The sequence below is a fragment of the Oncorhynchus gorbuscha genome, linkage group LG26 (assembly GCF_021184085.1).
Source record: "Oncorhynchus gorbuscha isolate QuinsamMale2020 ecotype Even-year linkage group LG26, OgorEven_v1.0, whole genome shotgun sequence".
Classification (NCBI taxonomy): Eukaryota; Metazoa; Chordata; class Actinopteri; order Salmoniformes; family Salmonidae; genus Oncorhynchus; species Oncorhynchus gorbuscha.
Window position 1 is genome coordinate 14767557 of NC_060198.1, and position 15310 is coordinate 14782866.

At 42.0% G+C, this 15310-nt stretch overlaps 1 protein-coding gene across 1 annotated transcript; it reads left to right on the forward strand.

Moving 5' to 3' along the window:
• Nucleotides 1–337: 337 nt before the first annotated feature.
• On the forward strand, nt 338–14140 carry LOC124016351 (COMM domain-containing protein 1-like). Its single transcript, XM_046331904.1, has 3 exons — nt 338–547; nt 1552–1839; nt 12649–14140. Exons 1-3 carry the CDS (start codon nt 374–376, stop codon nt 12754–12756), a joined length of 570 nt encoding a protein of 189 aa, XP_046187860.1. The 5' UTR covers nt 338–373; the 3' UTR covers nt 12757–14140.
• The last annotated feature ends 1170 nt before the right edge of the window (nt 14141–15310 follow it).

The following is a 15310-nucleotide window of genomic DNA, read 5'->3' on the forward strand; positions in this document are numbered from 1 at the left end:
GCTACTATGTTTTTCATTATCTCATTTCAAGACTCACCGCTGTATTATTGATGTTAATAAATAGACATTAAATGCTGATTTTGAGACTGTTCAACCATTAACATACTTGTCATGTTCTATTTAGTTTGGCAAAGGTTCACAAAGTCCAAAAATAAATACTGTTTTCAACTATGCTATATTTTGGGTAAGACAACTTTTTTTAAATCAACCTCTCGCTTTCAACGATAATTGGTGTGTGTGTGTGTGTGTGTGTGTATGGGTTTTCGAGGATATGTAGGCCAATCAGCGATTTATGTGCGTGAGTATGGTGAGAAAAACAATCAATGAGCGGGCATACACATGACAGGAGTCACGTGAGCCGTGTGGCTGAAACATGGCGGATGTCGAAACAACCAAATCTTTGAACGGTTTGCTGAATGGAATAGCACAAATAGTGTATTATAATAATGCTGAAATAACGGAGGAACTTTTGAAAAATGAACTTTATCCAGACTTAACGCAGGAGGAGTTTTGCGCGATGCATGAAAAGATGAAAGGTCTTTTAAAGGTACTGTCAACTTTGCATTTGGACATTCTCACCTGATTCACCTGATTGAGAAACGTAACCAGCTACATTATTATGGGGTTAGGCAATAGGTAAAAAATAGTTACATGTTTCAAATGCTCAACCTCGTCCTGCAGCCCATATGCGTGAACCCTGTTTCTCTATTGTCTTTCTTTAATTGTGTCTAAAATCTTTCCAAAACAGCTTTCAGCTAAATCAGTTAATATAATTTGTACACGTGGCATTGTAAATAAATGGCTAGCATAGGGTGTGTGGATTCATTCACGTTGACAACTTCATTCATGTTGAACGGTGGTTTTCAATGATAGATCAGTTTGTCTTCCCTACAGGCTGAGATTTACAAGTCACTAGATGGCAGCACTAGAACACCTGTGTAAACACATGTCAACTTCCCTTTGTCCTTGTTTTTTATTTAATAAAAAAATTTAAAACCTTTTATGTAACTAGGCAAGTCAGTTAAGAACATTCTTATTTACAATGACAGCCTACCAAAAATGCAGAAGGCCTCCTGCCGGGACGGGGGCTGGGATAATAAATGAAATATAGGACAAAATGGCAAGAGACAACACTACATACAAGAGACAACACTACATACAAGAGACAACACTACATACAAGAGACAACACTACATACAAGAGACAACACTACATACAAGAGACAACACTACATACAAGAGACAACACTACATACAAGAGACAACACTACATACAAGAGACAACACTACATACAAGAGACAACACTACATACAAGAGACAACACTACATACAAGAGACAACACTACATACAAGAGACAACACTACATACAAGAGACAACACTACATACAAGAGACCTAAGACGACAACATCACGGCAAGGCAGCAACACCGCATGGTAGCAACTTGATGTGGAGATGACATTGTGACCAGGCTAAGATAATACAACAAGAAAAACATCAACCTCTTTGTTAGACTAATACATCTCTGCTTGTTTTCTTCTCCCCTTCTCAGTCCATTGCCACTGCAAACATGGACCAGGCCCAGCTGGAAGCCTTCCTGACTGCCCAGACCAGGAAGCAGGGCACGGGGAGTGTGAGCGCCGAGCAGGCGGCCGCCCTCTCCCGGTTCTGGAAGAGCCATCGGGCCCGGGTGAGGGAGAGCCTGCTGGGCCAGAGCCGCTGGGAGCCCGGCCTGAAGGGCCTCACCTGGAGGGTGGACCTCCAGACCTCGGCCAGCAGAGGGGGTGCCGCCAACATTCCCGTGGCCCTGGTGGAGCTGGAACTGGGCAGGGCTGGAGAGGTGAGAGAGGAAAGTGGAGTTGGGGTGGGGGGGGAGGAAAAGGCCCACACTCTAATATACCAGTCACACTGACTGTACAAGCACATTACATGGCTGCCTGCATTTAGACCAATATTATATGTTTTGATTCCCAAATTGTGCTTTCAGACAGTCAATTATGCAAATCAACAGGCTTTCTGCTCTGGACTTGTTCCATAATGTGCCCCAGGTGTGTGGAATTTGCACATTTTGATTTTAAACCATCTAATTAGTCCTAAAGTTAAATCTTAACCCACCCGGGCCACTGGGTTGAACCTCTAAGAAATCTAATGTGAATATAATGCAGGACTATGCAAGCTATGAGGAAGCTGAAGAGCACATGTCATTCAGAACACATCAGTGGCTTTGTTCTCACCTTCCTCTTTCCTACTTTAGCAGTATATTTATTGCATTGTCACAGTTCCACATTTTTGTGTCTGATGTACCAGCACTACATACACTAGTCTGCCTTTAACCTGTTAGTCCTCAGACCTAATACATACAGTTGAAGTTGGAAGTTCAGCATATTTAAACTCAGTTTTCACATTTCCTGACATTTAATCCTAGTAAACATTCCCTGTCTTAGGTCAATTAGGATCACCACTTTATTTTAAGAATGTGAAATGTCAGAATAATAGTAGAGATAATGATTTATTTAAGCTTTTATTTCTTTCATCACATTCCCAGTGGGTCAGAAGTTTACATACACTCAATTAGTATTTGGTAGCATTGGCTTGGGTGAATTTTGGCCCATTCCTCCTGACAGAGCTGGTGTAACTGAGTTAGGTTTCTAGGCCTCCTTGCTCGCACATGCTTTTTCAGTTATGCCCACAAATTTCCTATGGGATTGAGGTCAGGGCTTTGTGAGGGCCACTCCAATACATTGACTTTGTTGTCCTTAAGCCATTTTGCCACAACTTTGGAAGTATGCTTGGGGTCATTGTCCATTTGGAAGATCCATTTGTGAACAAGCTTTTAACGTCCTGACTGATGTCTTGACGTTGCTTCAATATATCCACATAATTTTCCTTCCTCGTGATGCCATCTATTTTGTGAAGTACACCAGTCCCTCCTGCAGCAAAGCACCCCCACTTCATGATGCTGCCACCCCCGTGCTTCACATTTGGGATGGTGTTCTTCAGCTTGCAAGCCTCCCCCTTTTTCCTCCAAACATAACAATGGTCATTATGGCCAAACAGTTCTATTTTTGTTTCATTAGAACAGAGGACATTTCTCCAAAATGTATGATCTTTGTCACCATGTGCAGTTGCAAACCGTAGTCTGTTTTTTTTATGGAGTTTTGGAGCAGTGGCTTCTTCCTTGCTCAGCGGCCTTTCAGGTTATGTCGATATAGGACTTGTTTTACTGTGGATATAGATACTTTTGTACCTGCTTCCTCCAGCATCGTCACAAGGTCCTTTGCTGTTGTTCTGGGATTGATTTCCACAGACAGAACGCGTCTCCTTCCTGAATGGTATGACGTCTGCGTGGTCCCATGGTGTTTATACTCGTGTACTATTGTTTGTACATATGAACGTGGTACCTTCAGGCATTTGGAAATTGCTCCCAAGGATGAACCAGACTTGTGGAGATCAACAACAAAAATTCTGAGGTCTTGGCTAAATTATTTTGATTTTTCTCATGAGTTCAAGCAGAAGCACTGAGTTTGAAGGTAGGCCTTGAAATACATCCACAGGTACACCTCCAATTGACTCAAATTCTGTCAATTAGCCTATTAGAAGCTTCTAAAGCTATGATATAATTTTCTGGAATTTTTTCCAAGCTGTTTAAGGCACAGTCAACTTAGTGTATTTCTGACCCACTGGAATTTTAATACAGTGAAATAATCTGTCTGCAAACAATTGTTGGAAAAGTTAATTGTGTCATGCACAAGGTAGATGTCCTAACAGACTTGCCAAAACTATAGTTTGTTAACAAGAAATTTGAGGAGTGGTTGAAAAACAAGTTATGGTTCCAACCTAAGTGTATGTAAACTTCTGACTTCAACTGTATCTATAAGCTATATGCCAAATGTTGATTGGCTTTGGTTTGGTCATAGATCAGAAGGAAAAATATTTTCCCTTGTTTGGTTTGTCAAACTGCTATGGACTCCACCGCCCAGATGTACACATGGATATTCCTTGCACATCTGAGAGGGGGAAAAATACTTTGAAGAGTATGGCACCCTATTCCCTATAGGGCAGTACTTTTGGCCAGAGGGAATAGGGTGCCATTTGGGATGCACTACAAGTCAACTGACAGACCCCATCTGAAGCCACCACCACGGAGGTTACAGGTCTGGGATCAGCTTGCCCCACTCCTGTCCTCATCTTAATCACCAACGGCCAAAACACCAACCTGATTCTATTCCAGCTATTGGATGACGTCTTATCTGCATGACTGAGCTACATCCATCCTATGGTTGGTTAGTTTGTCCCGCTAATGCATCTATAGCCTTGACTCTCTAGAGCAGGGCTGCCCAACCCTCTTCCTGGAGACCTGTAGGTTTTCAGTCCAACCCCAATTAAGCATATCTGATTCAGCTCGTTAAGGTCTTGTTGAGCAGCTAATTAGTATAATCAGGTGTGTTAAATTAGGGTTGGACTCCAGGAAGAGGGTTGCGCAGCCCTGGTCTAGAGTCAACTGCTTAAAAAGGCTATATAGAACTTTTGCTTCGGAGGGTGCTCTAGAACCAAAAGGGGTCCGGCAGAAATATTGCCAAGAAATGACCTAATTTAACAGGAAAATGTATATGAACCATACAGTACAATCCCGACAACATTTCAAATGGCTTCCTGTTCCCACTTTCATTCAACACTGAATCGGTTGCTCCCTGTAGACTTGAGCTAAAATGGAGCACAGCTTCCACTCCCGCTTATTTAAATAAACTTGGTATCGCCTAATGGGCTGGGTGGTGTCTGCTTCAGCTTTTATCTGGGTTAAAAAAAGATCTAATCTGACCCAATCACTTTCTTGCTGTATCCACAGCCATTGTTCCTTTTCATTGGGTACTAAAGCAGATTCACAGCTGATTTATGAAGACATCATTTGTACTAGGGTGAATAGAAGTGGTCTGTTGACATTTTGATTTGGTAGTGGGAGAGACTATTTTCCTATTTGTGTACTTCTTACAATAACGTGATAAATCAATAACCTCACTTTGTAATCAAGTAGCACAGTTGTAACATTTACAGCATGCAAACTAGACCCCAACAGACAATTGGTAGTCTGTGTGGAGTAAGATTAGCAAGGTCACATGCAATGTTTCCACAGGTTAGTCGCCCCTCATCTATAAATCAAACAGTTGCACAAGTCTGAATTATGCAGTACAGGTTTTCTGATGAGGCCAATTGGATTCTGTAACAGTTTGTAATTGAGTCAGTAATCGAAAGATTGCTGGATCGAATCCTCGAGCTGACTGTCGTTCTGCCCCAGAGCAAAGCAGTTTAACCCGCTGTTCCCTGGGTATCGAGGACGTGGACTTTGATTTTTAAGGCGCACCTCTCCGATTCAGAGGGGTTGGGTTAATGCGGAGGACTCATTCAGTTGTACAACTGACTAGGTATCCCCCTTTTTATAATTTGCCCAGTGATTGTGGTTAAAACACCCTCTATCCTACCCACACATACTATTCTAAGTAACTGACTGTTTATCAGGTGCTGTGGAATAGTAAACCAATTCTGTTGGTTTTAGGGAAGTCCCCTGATGTTGTTGTTCAATGGATCTATTTACTTACGTAAATTGCACCACTGATGGCTGTGCTCTCCCCTTCTGAGCATGACCACAGTACATGCTGTACATTCTATTGAATTCTCAGAGCTCCAGAACTAAACTGGCTGTATGTGGGTAATGTATGAGGTTGTAGTTTCCACATCTGTACATTTCATATAGCACATGTTCCTGTTCTGTAGGCACGAAACATTATGAAACATTTCAAAATGGAGGTGCTACAGGATCTTGTCCAATACGAACACATATTTGTTTTTTCCCGTTGTAAAACATTTAGTCCTACTGAACACCATTAACTAAGCCCATCCAGGCGTTGGTCTTCTTTCATCTGGATGACAGCCTAAGCCTTCGTGCATTACATTTGGCAGACAGTGTTTTGCACCGGTGATCTGTGGAGTTGAGGAGCTCCCAGTTGACGTTTGATTTACAAGACAAGCTTGGATCGTTTGTCTCTGTCGTTAGGCTTTGCCTTTACCCACAGCGACCCAACCCAATCTCCATTACCTTGTGAAGTCAAAGACATAACGCACTAACAATGTCTGGCAGAAAGAATGTTGATTGAATCCCTTTGACCAAATTGTTTTTGACCAAAGTGTCAAAAGGGAGGGTTTGTTCTGTGTGTGTGTGTGTGACAATTTCAAGAGTTAGGAAAGTGAGGAAATATGATAGGTATGAGGCATTCCAATTCCTGCCTATATACATTAGGCATCTTTAATTGGAGGGTGGAGAGTCAAAAGACATGGAAAGAAGAGGATGATTGCTTATTACACATTATCTCCCTGTCCTATTTTCTCAGGATGTTGGCTTAACTGTTCTTACATGTCGATGTGTTTACCTACATGTCAATCATTGGCAAACATAGAAGGCATGACCAATTCTTCTCTCCACACAGGTGATTTCTCAGAGGACTGCACAGTGAAATCTTAAATTACATTTTTTACTTGTCTTCTCTCACAACAAACAGAAGAATGATGGATCTCGATAACAGTAATGGGAGCACACTTGTATTCCCAGGGTGTCCAGCCTGGTCTCATAGACTAGCCGTAGCATAGTAAATGTAAATCCGGCCCACTCAAATTAGTATGATATTTTTTACGTTTGGTATGGTGGTTACATAAGACCGATGATTCCATAAGAATCTCATCATGACCAATTTTAGCTAATTAGCAACTTTAACTACTTGCTACTTTGCAACTACTTAGCATGTTAGCTAACCCTTCCCCTAACCCTACCCTTAAGTTTAACAGTTAGGTTAAAGGGTTAACCCTAACCGGTAGCCTAGTTAACGTGAGCAAATGTTATAGCCACCTTGCTAGAATTCGTAACATATCATACGTTTTGCAAAGTCTTAACATATTGTACGTTTACAAATTTGTAACATTGTACTTTTTGCAAATTCGTAACATAATACGAATTGTAATTTGTAACATATCATACGAAATGGGTGTTGGACACCCACAAATGAATATGTACCATACAAAACGGAACATATCATACCAATTGGGAGTGTATCGGATTTACATACAGAATAATAAGAAATGCTCTGAGACCAGGTTTGGGTATCATATCTCACGATAAGCCTCGGCTCCGTTTTGGCCAGCGCTCTCGTTATCTCATGTCTTGTTATTGTTTTTCCAGTAAACAAATACATTAGCGTGCCTTGCGATCCTGGGCGTGACCCTTTGAGTGCATTAAATTAGTTCTCTAATATATGATGACAGATCCGGTAGACTCATAGGTGCCTCCAATACGGAAGAAACGAATGGGTGTAGCAACAGTGAGGCAGCATTCTAACGCTGTGTGCATCCCAAATGGCCCTGTATTCCCTACATAGGCACTGATCAAAAGTAGTGCACTATGGCCCAGTTCACTTTTTTAAGGAATAGATTGCCTAACTTGAGACACAGCGAAACATGAGAAACTACTGTATTCAGACGTAAGGAGTGGTTGGTGGTTATTGGCTATGCACACAATGGTGATGGAAGATAGATTTGGATAGGCCTACTGTTGTCTTTTGGTTGACCTGTAGTGTGTCTAAAATGCAGTTTGTATTCAGCCTTCTGAATCCTTTTGTATTACAAATATTAGTCGCCTGTCAGTGTTTAGCAAACCATTGTCTCGGTTAATTGTGCCAGGTATGCTGTGTAGGCCTATATAGCATATCATTCTGTTTATTGTGCTGTTAAGTGTGTAGGCGCAACATAAACACATGCATACTATTAATGCTCTCTCAGAGAACTTTAACTTTTTTTAGAGTGCATCGATGGTTTGCAACGTAGTGCATTCTCAATGCTTTTTCCCTCCACACATGGCTAGCATAAGAGCACATACTTAACCATACAGGATAAACACTTGTATCATTCAACATACAGTATCAGGAATGTCTTCACTAGTAACCAAACAGGACCTACCTGAACTATTCCAATTAGAAATGCTTGTTCTGAACACTATGGCGCTGGAGGGGAGGCCTGCCGTCTTATCGGCTAGTTAAAAAAAAAAAATATATATTTTTGCCTTGTTCGTAACTTGTTTTGTACATAATTTTGCTACTACCGTCTCTTGTGACCGAAAGAGCTTCTGGACATCAGAACTGCAATTGTTCACCTCAAACTGGACGAAAAGTTCTTCAACGAGTCGGACGGATGGATATACTACTACAGACACCCAACCAGACCCAGATCCCCGTGATTTGCTGGAGAAGGAAACAGAGATTTAGTGGAAAAGGACCCGGTTGCCTTGTGAAGATCAGGCGATGAGGCTAATCTGCCCTTGCCTTCCGTCCTGCTAGCTAATGTTCAATCACTGGAAAATAAATGGGACAAGCTGAAAGCACATATATCCTACAACGGGACATTAACTGTAATATCTTAAGTTTCACGGGGTTGTGGCTGAACGCCGATATTAAGAACATACAGCTGGCGGGTTATACACTCCATCGGCAGGACAGAACAGCATCCTCTGGTAAGACATGGGGCGGGGACCTATGCATATATGTGAACAGCTGGTGCACAATATCTAAGGAAGTCTCGAGGTTTTGCTCGCCTGAGGTAGAGTATCTCATGATAAGCTGTAGACCACACTATCTACGTAGAGTTTCTGTATTTTTTTGTATCTGTCTACATACCACCACAGAGCGATGCTGACACTAAAACCGCGTTCATTGAGCTGTATACCGTCATTAGCAAACAGGAAAACGCTCATCCAGAGGCGGCGCTCCTAGTGGCCGGGGACTTTAATGCAGGTCAACTTAAATCTGTTTTGTCTCATTTCTACTAGCATGTTAAATGTACAACCAGAGGGGAAAAAATTCTAGACCACCTTTACTCCACACACAGAAGCGTACAAAGCTCTCCCTCGCCCTCCATTTGGCAAATCTGAACATAATTATATCCTTCTGATTCCTGCTTACAAGCAAAAATTAAAGCAGGAAGCACCAGTGAATGTCTATTAAAAAGTGGTCTGATGAAGCATCATGTTGTCGGGGTGCTTTGCTGCAGGAGGGACTGGTGCACTTCACAAAATAGATGGCATCATGAGGTAGGAAAATGATGTGGATATATTGAAGCAACTTCTCAAGACATCAGTCAGGAAGTTAAAGCTTGGTCGCAAATGGGTCTTCCAAATGGACAATGACCCCAAGCATGCTTCCAAAGTTGTGGCAAAATGGCTTAAGGACAACAAAGTCAATGTATTGGAGTGGCCATCACAAAGCCCTGACCTCATTTGTGGGCAGAACTGAAAAAGTGTGTGCGAGCAAGGAGGCCTAGAAACAAGACTCAGTTACACCAGCTCTATCAGGAGGAATGGGCCAAAATTCACCCAACTTATTGTGGGAAGCTTGTGGAAGGCTACCCAAACCGTTTGACCCAAGTTAAACAATTTAAAGGCAATGTTACCAAATACTAATTGAGTCTATGTAAACTTCTGACCCACTGGGAATGTGATGAAAGAAAGAAATGCTGAAATAAATCACTCTACTATTATTCTGACATTTCACATTCTTAAAATAAAGTAGTGATCCTAACTGACCTAAGACATGGAATTTGTACTAGGATTTAATGTCAGGAATTGTGAAACAGAGTTTAAATGTATTTGGCTAAGGTGTATGTAAACTTCCGACTTCAACTGTACATATTACCTTGACTCGTGCCCCCCCCCCCCCCGCACACAGACATTGACTCTGTACCGGTACTCCCTGTATATAGCCCCTCTGTTATTTACTGCTGCTCTTTATTTGTTATTCTTCTCTTTTAGTTTTTTAAATGTATTTTCTTAAATCTGCATTGTTGGTTAAGGGCTTGTAAGTAAGCATTTCACTAAGATCTACACCTGTTGTATTTGGCGCATGTGACGCCATTTGCTACGTTGTACATTAATGAATATACACCCCTGGTTACCTGTGTTTTGCCATGTCCAGCCGAACGGGCATGTGGCACTGTGTGGATGTGGGTCACAGGGGTCAAGCCCATTGAGAACGTCATAGGTGATCAGTTGCCGGTGCAACTGGTGTCAGCAGTCGCTCCAGTGCCATGTCCCTCAGATCTGTGACAGTCTGCCGCTCCCTTGGTACTGAGAATGAGGCCAGCAGAGCAGCACGCCCCTTGAAGACAAGATACCACTTAGTTGAAGTCTACTATGCTGTTGTATTAGAGGAGTTATACATAAATTCAGTTGCTGTCGCTATGGTGAATCTACTTTCCACCTGAGAGTAGAGGAAGATTAGGATTGAGGTGTGCCTCATATGGTACTTAGTTGACAATTTTAGTAGGCTAAACACTAAATGTAATGGTATTGAGGCTAATGAAGAGCACTTATACAGTAACTGTTTTGCAGCCTAATAAAAGTAAATTATTATAGGTGTTCAGGGCAAGCCTATGCAAGGAGATTACAGAGTAACTTCATCTATCAAGTCCTACTTACTTATTTTATTTATTTAACCTTTTAACTAGGCGAGTCAGTTAAGAACAAATTCTTATCTACAATGACGGCCTACACCGGATGACGCTGGGCCAATTGTGCGCCGCCCTATGGGACTCCCAATCACGGCCGGTTGTGATACAGCCTGGATTCACTAAGCTACAATGTTTGTGTTTCATAGTCTTGAGTGACAGTTGAACAATGGCGCATGGCATTCCATTAAGCTGAGGTGGATGGACAGCTTCATGAGGGTCCTCTCTCTCGCCAACCGAAATGAACACTGAATCGTCCCGGGCAACAGACACGCTTCAAACCCTGTGCTTCAATCAAATGAATGACGCTGGAAAGAAATAGGGCAGCGGTAGCCTGTAACCAGGCAACTGTTCTTTAAGAGCAGTGATGGGGGCCCTTGTGTAGTGATGTCCACTCTCGGGAACAATCAGACTAACAAAGACATGGCCAGATGGAGGGGCTTGTGTCCTATTGTGGCCACCCAGGGACGTTCATTAATTTTTCAGTGGCATGTAATAAAGGTGCTACACATCATAGAAATGGGTGAGTAGATGGGCCAATCACACGATCTGCACACGGTCTGTGTACACTGCTACTCATTTGAAAATATACTCTGACTCAAATATCCCAAAATGTTTTGCATGTCAGCAACCAACTTTTCAAGATGTATGACTTTCAAAATACAGAAATACTGAAATACAGCTGGTGTGACGCAAGTTATATATTTTGAAAACTTGATTACTGACATATAAACTATTTTGGGACTATATCAATAGTGGATTAATAAAAAATACCAAAATCTAGTTTAGGGTGGAGTTTTCCTTTAAGGGCAGGTGCTATAGTTGCTCTCTTGGCTTAACTTCACTGTTCTGGGACCAGCTTCCATTATCTAATATATGCCATTTAGCAGACGCTTTTATCCAAAGCGACTTAGTCATGTGTGCATACATTCTATGTATGGGTGGTCCTGGGAATCGAACCCACTACCCTGGCGTTACAAGCGCCATGCTCTACCAACTGAGCTACAGAAGGACCACTAGTCCTAACTGTGACCATTATGAGTTAACATCAGGTTATGTGGCATCATGTTTAAGACTCAAAGGTAGCTCTTCAAGGGGTATGGATGTCCTTGGACAGTCAACAATTTAAGATGTCTCTTTTTCCCTCATTTGTGCCTGTCGTCATCTCTCTTAGATGGCACTCTGGTTAAAGTTCATATTCTCACTAGTGATATTGGAGGCTATTTTTTTTAAATGCCTCAAAGGGTAAGAGGGAATGAAAGTTAAGGGAAAGTTAAGGGACCCTGTTATAAGTGGGGGAAACTCATGGCTGTGCTACAGGCAAAGTGTCGCTATATTTAGGCCAACTGTTGCCTTTTTATTTGTCAGAAAGTGACGCTTCCTGTACATCTAGGTCATCGCGCTCACTGCTTAACAGTCTTCTGAAATCTTCTTCCACTGTATTAGTTTCTTGGAAACGCGCTAAAAATACATTTCTTGAATAAGCATAATTTATAAACCTTTTTATAAAAAAATATTTTAAATGTAGAAGCATTTATAATGGTTTATTCATGAATGTTTATTTCGATTAGTCCTTTTTAGTTTGTTGTCCATTGGAAAGAGAAAGAACAAGTGTTTGGTCCTAACTGAATGTGTCTGGACCACATCCTGGTCCTAGGCTCCTCAACTTTCTGACCCCGTTTTCACACACACTTATTCAGCACAAAGTGTTGAATAAGCTTTCGAAAGGTTCAATGGAGGTCACAAACTGACTTAGATCTCAGGTCCCATCTTTAGCACCACTACATAACAGTCTAGTTCTTACAGCTCTTTGATGTCATTCAGTGGATGTTTATAGGAGTTTCCTAATCTGACCTTTGCTCCCACTTTGTCTGAGAGCCCGGACCTTAAAATAGGACTTGATGTGAACTTCTCCCTCTGCTGTAAAATTGAAAGGTTCCTATTATCGCAATGTTTCTGATGTCACGTCATTTGAGCTACATCCCTCAACCAATCATCCATGAAGTATGCTCTACTGCCTGTTGTCTTGTTCTTAGTATACCGTCCCTATTTTGCCTTTCCCTTCTCCTTCCCCCATCCCTTTCACGCTTCTCCGTTCTTGTTTTCCTTCCAGGACTCAGACTTTGTGTGTCTGGAGTTTGACGAGGCGAAGGTGAACCAGGTGTTGAAGAAGATGGCTGAGATCCAGGAGAGCATCAACACCATCGTACACCGCAGCTAGGGTCTAAATGTGTGTGCGAGTGATAGAAAGAGAGGAACGTCCCCATTTCCCTTCATTCTATGACTTGGACAGAAAACATTAGCCTGCCACATCAGACAGGACAAATATGCCTTATAGATGTATCTTTAAACTTGTATTTACTGTACACACTGGCTAGTTAGGACTTACTAAGAAATGATCTGTTTAATCTAACATTGGCCTTATTTACTCCAAAGGGGATATTGTTCCATCACTGCTAGAGGAGAAAACATGCTGGTTTTTTTTGTGGTCCGGGAAGGAAGACTTCTTTTCACGTACAGAACCTACACTACTGTTATGCTTGATTTTACGATTAGTGCAATGTCCATTTTGTACGTACCCTTTGCCATTCCAGACAGTGACACGTTGATATTTTCAGTTTAAGCCTAGTAAACTTCACATCCCCTTGCTTAATGTTGGGCAGACAACTTGTACAATATCGTTGTTCCCAAATGAGCTGCTTCTTTCCACACTATTACTGTCATGAATTTCCTTCTGGGGGAAATGTGCTTCACAGCTCCTTGAAACATTCTGACTGCCTGACCTGGTCTAGACTTTCAACACTGGGCACAGGCCAGGGGTGTAGGATATTGGGTGAGGTGAGACATTCACAACATTGCAAATAGAACTGACAAGATTTGCTGTTCTACATGACAGGCAAGACTATCTGTTCTACGTACAACATATTCAGGGAGTTGTTTTGCATGGTTGCACCATCCTGGACAGGCCTACGTGCCGTCCCAATTGGCCCAATGGCTTACATATCCTTATTTTCTTGTCTCATTTATTTTGGGTTGATTTGAAAGACTTGATTTGTTGAAAAGTAAAAAATGATGGAAATGTATCTGGTCCTTCGAACTGTCAGTGGTTATGAAAGAGGAAAAAAAAAACGAACATTTATTCATCCATAGTAATCTCATAAAGATGAATTTGTACCGTGAAGGTTAGAGCTGGGACTATAAAACAATCAATACCGAACCAACCATTTTTATCTAGGACATTTGACTGATATTGACGATAAGTAGCCTTTACTAGAGGAATGTGTAGTTTGAAAAACTTAATTAAGTCTGCTAATATGTGTTATTTCTAACTGGATAATTGATAGCTGCAACATTCAAAGTAGTTTTAAGGATAATTGTGATAATTCAGTCAATTTATGGATTTTTGTCCATATCGCCCAGCTCTAATGAAGGTTCATGTCATCTTGTTATCCCCATCTGCAGAATGGGATATCAACCCACTGTAACAGGCTACCAAGCTAAACACTTTGGACCGGGTATAATTGAAAATAAATTAAACTAACAAAATGTATCAACGCCTGCTTTCCATTTTGTCTTTGTAATTTAATAAAACAGAGTTTAAAGGACCTCATCTTTCTGCGTCGTCCGCATTCCAAGAACCATAGGTCCTCGAATCTTCCTGCTCAAAGTCTGGACGGAAGCGATGGTGTTACTGTTTGACAACCAAGTCGACTTGCACCGACTGGCACTGTTGCCTCTGAAATGAGGAGTGGAGGAGGGGTGGCTGGCTTCCTGACGATAGGGGGGAAGAGAATGACACTCGGGGCTTTGATAAGGTGGGGGAAGTTGATTCATACACACCCTTTGCGTGCCACCACCATTGACAGGGAGCTGACTGGGTCTGAGAGGACTGATACCCCCTCGTATACAAGAACACATTCTTGTGTGTCCGCATCACAGCCTCCTTGTAAAGTGATAGGAGGAAGATTTCAGGCCTTATCTAGGTATCGTTAATGTGGTTGTGTGACATGCTTGTGGTCACATGGGACAGTGATGAGACCAACAGGTCGGGAAGATTTGGTGGCTTACTCATCTGCCGTGAGCTGAGCTGACCTGTAGGCCCTGTAACCCACTAGTCTTCTAGTGTACATTCACACCCTCTCACTGTCAACTAAGTGACCAAAGTCAGCTCTGCAATCCAGTCGTCGTCAACTACGTCATCCAGGCACTGCCAACTACGTAACCCGAAGAGAGACCCAGCACTCTAGCCAAACATCTCCGCCTGGAGGTGTCAGCCTTACATGGGACCTGGAGGTCCCATTTTACAATTGCAGTAAACTAGATGTGGATTAGACAGAGGGCTACAGCTGTCATACTATAACATCTAGATCTCAAATGCATTATTGTAATGTAACACCAGCATGTGTACTGTTGAGTCACATGGACACGTGTCCAAAGTTTACCAGAGTTCAAGATGGAATTTTTAGTAACAATTTAATAAGGAGTGGGCTTTGGTTAAGGATTAGCACAGGGGCGTGTGATGGTTTAGGCTTGAAAGTGCTTGCTAACGAAAGCAGCTGTAGACTCCCTGCTTACATCCCTGGTTGCCTCCCAAATTACATCATATTTCCTATATAGTGCACTACATTTGGGCCCATAGGGCTCTGGTCAAAAGTTGTGTAGGGAATAGGGTGCTAATTGGGACTCAGAGCCAGAGACATTCAATTAGTAGTTATAAATAAATCAGAGTTCTAGTTGTAATTATGGCATCAGTCCATGTTTACAACAGGCGATAA

Coding starts and splice junctions, on each gene's coding strand:
- LOC124016351 (XM_046331904.1), top strand. CDS start 374: ATGGCGGATGTCGAAACAACCAAATCTTTGAACGGTTTGCTGAATGGA. Junction 548..1,551: donor AGATGAAAGGTCTTTTAAAG/GTACTGTCAACT, acceptor TCCCCTTCTCAG/TCCATTGCCACTGCAAACAT. Junction 1,840..12,648: donor AACTGGGCAGGGCTGGAGAG/GTGAGAGAGGAA, acceptor TTTTCCTTCCAG/GACTCAGACTTTGTGTGTCT.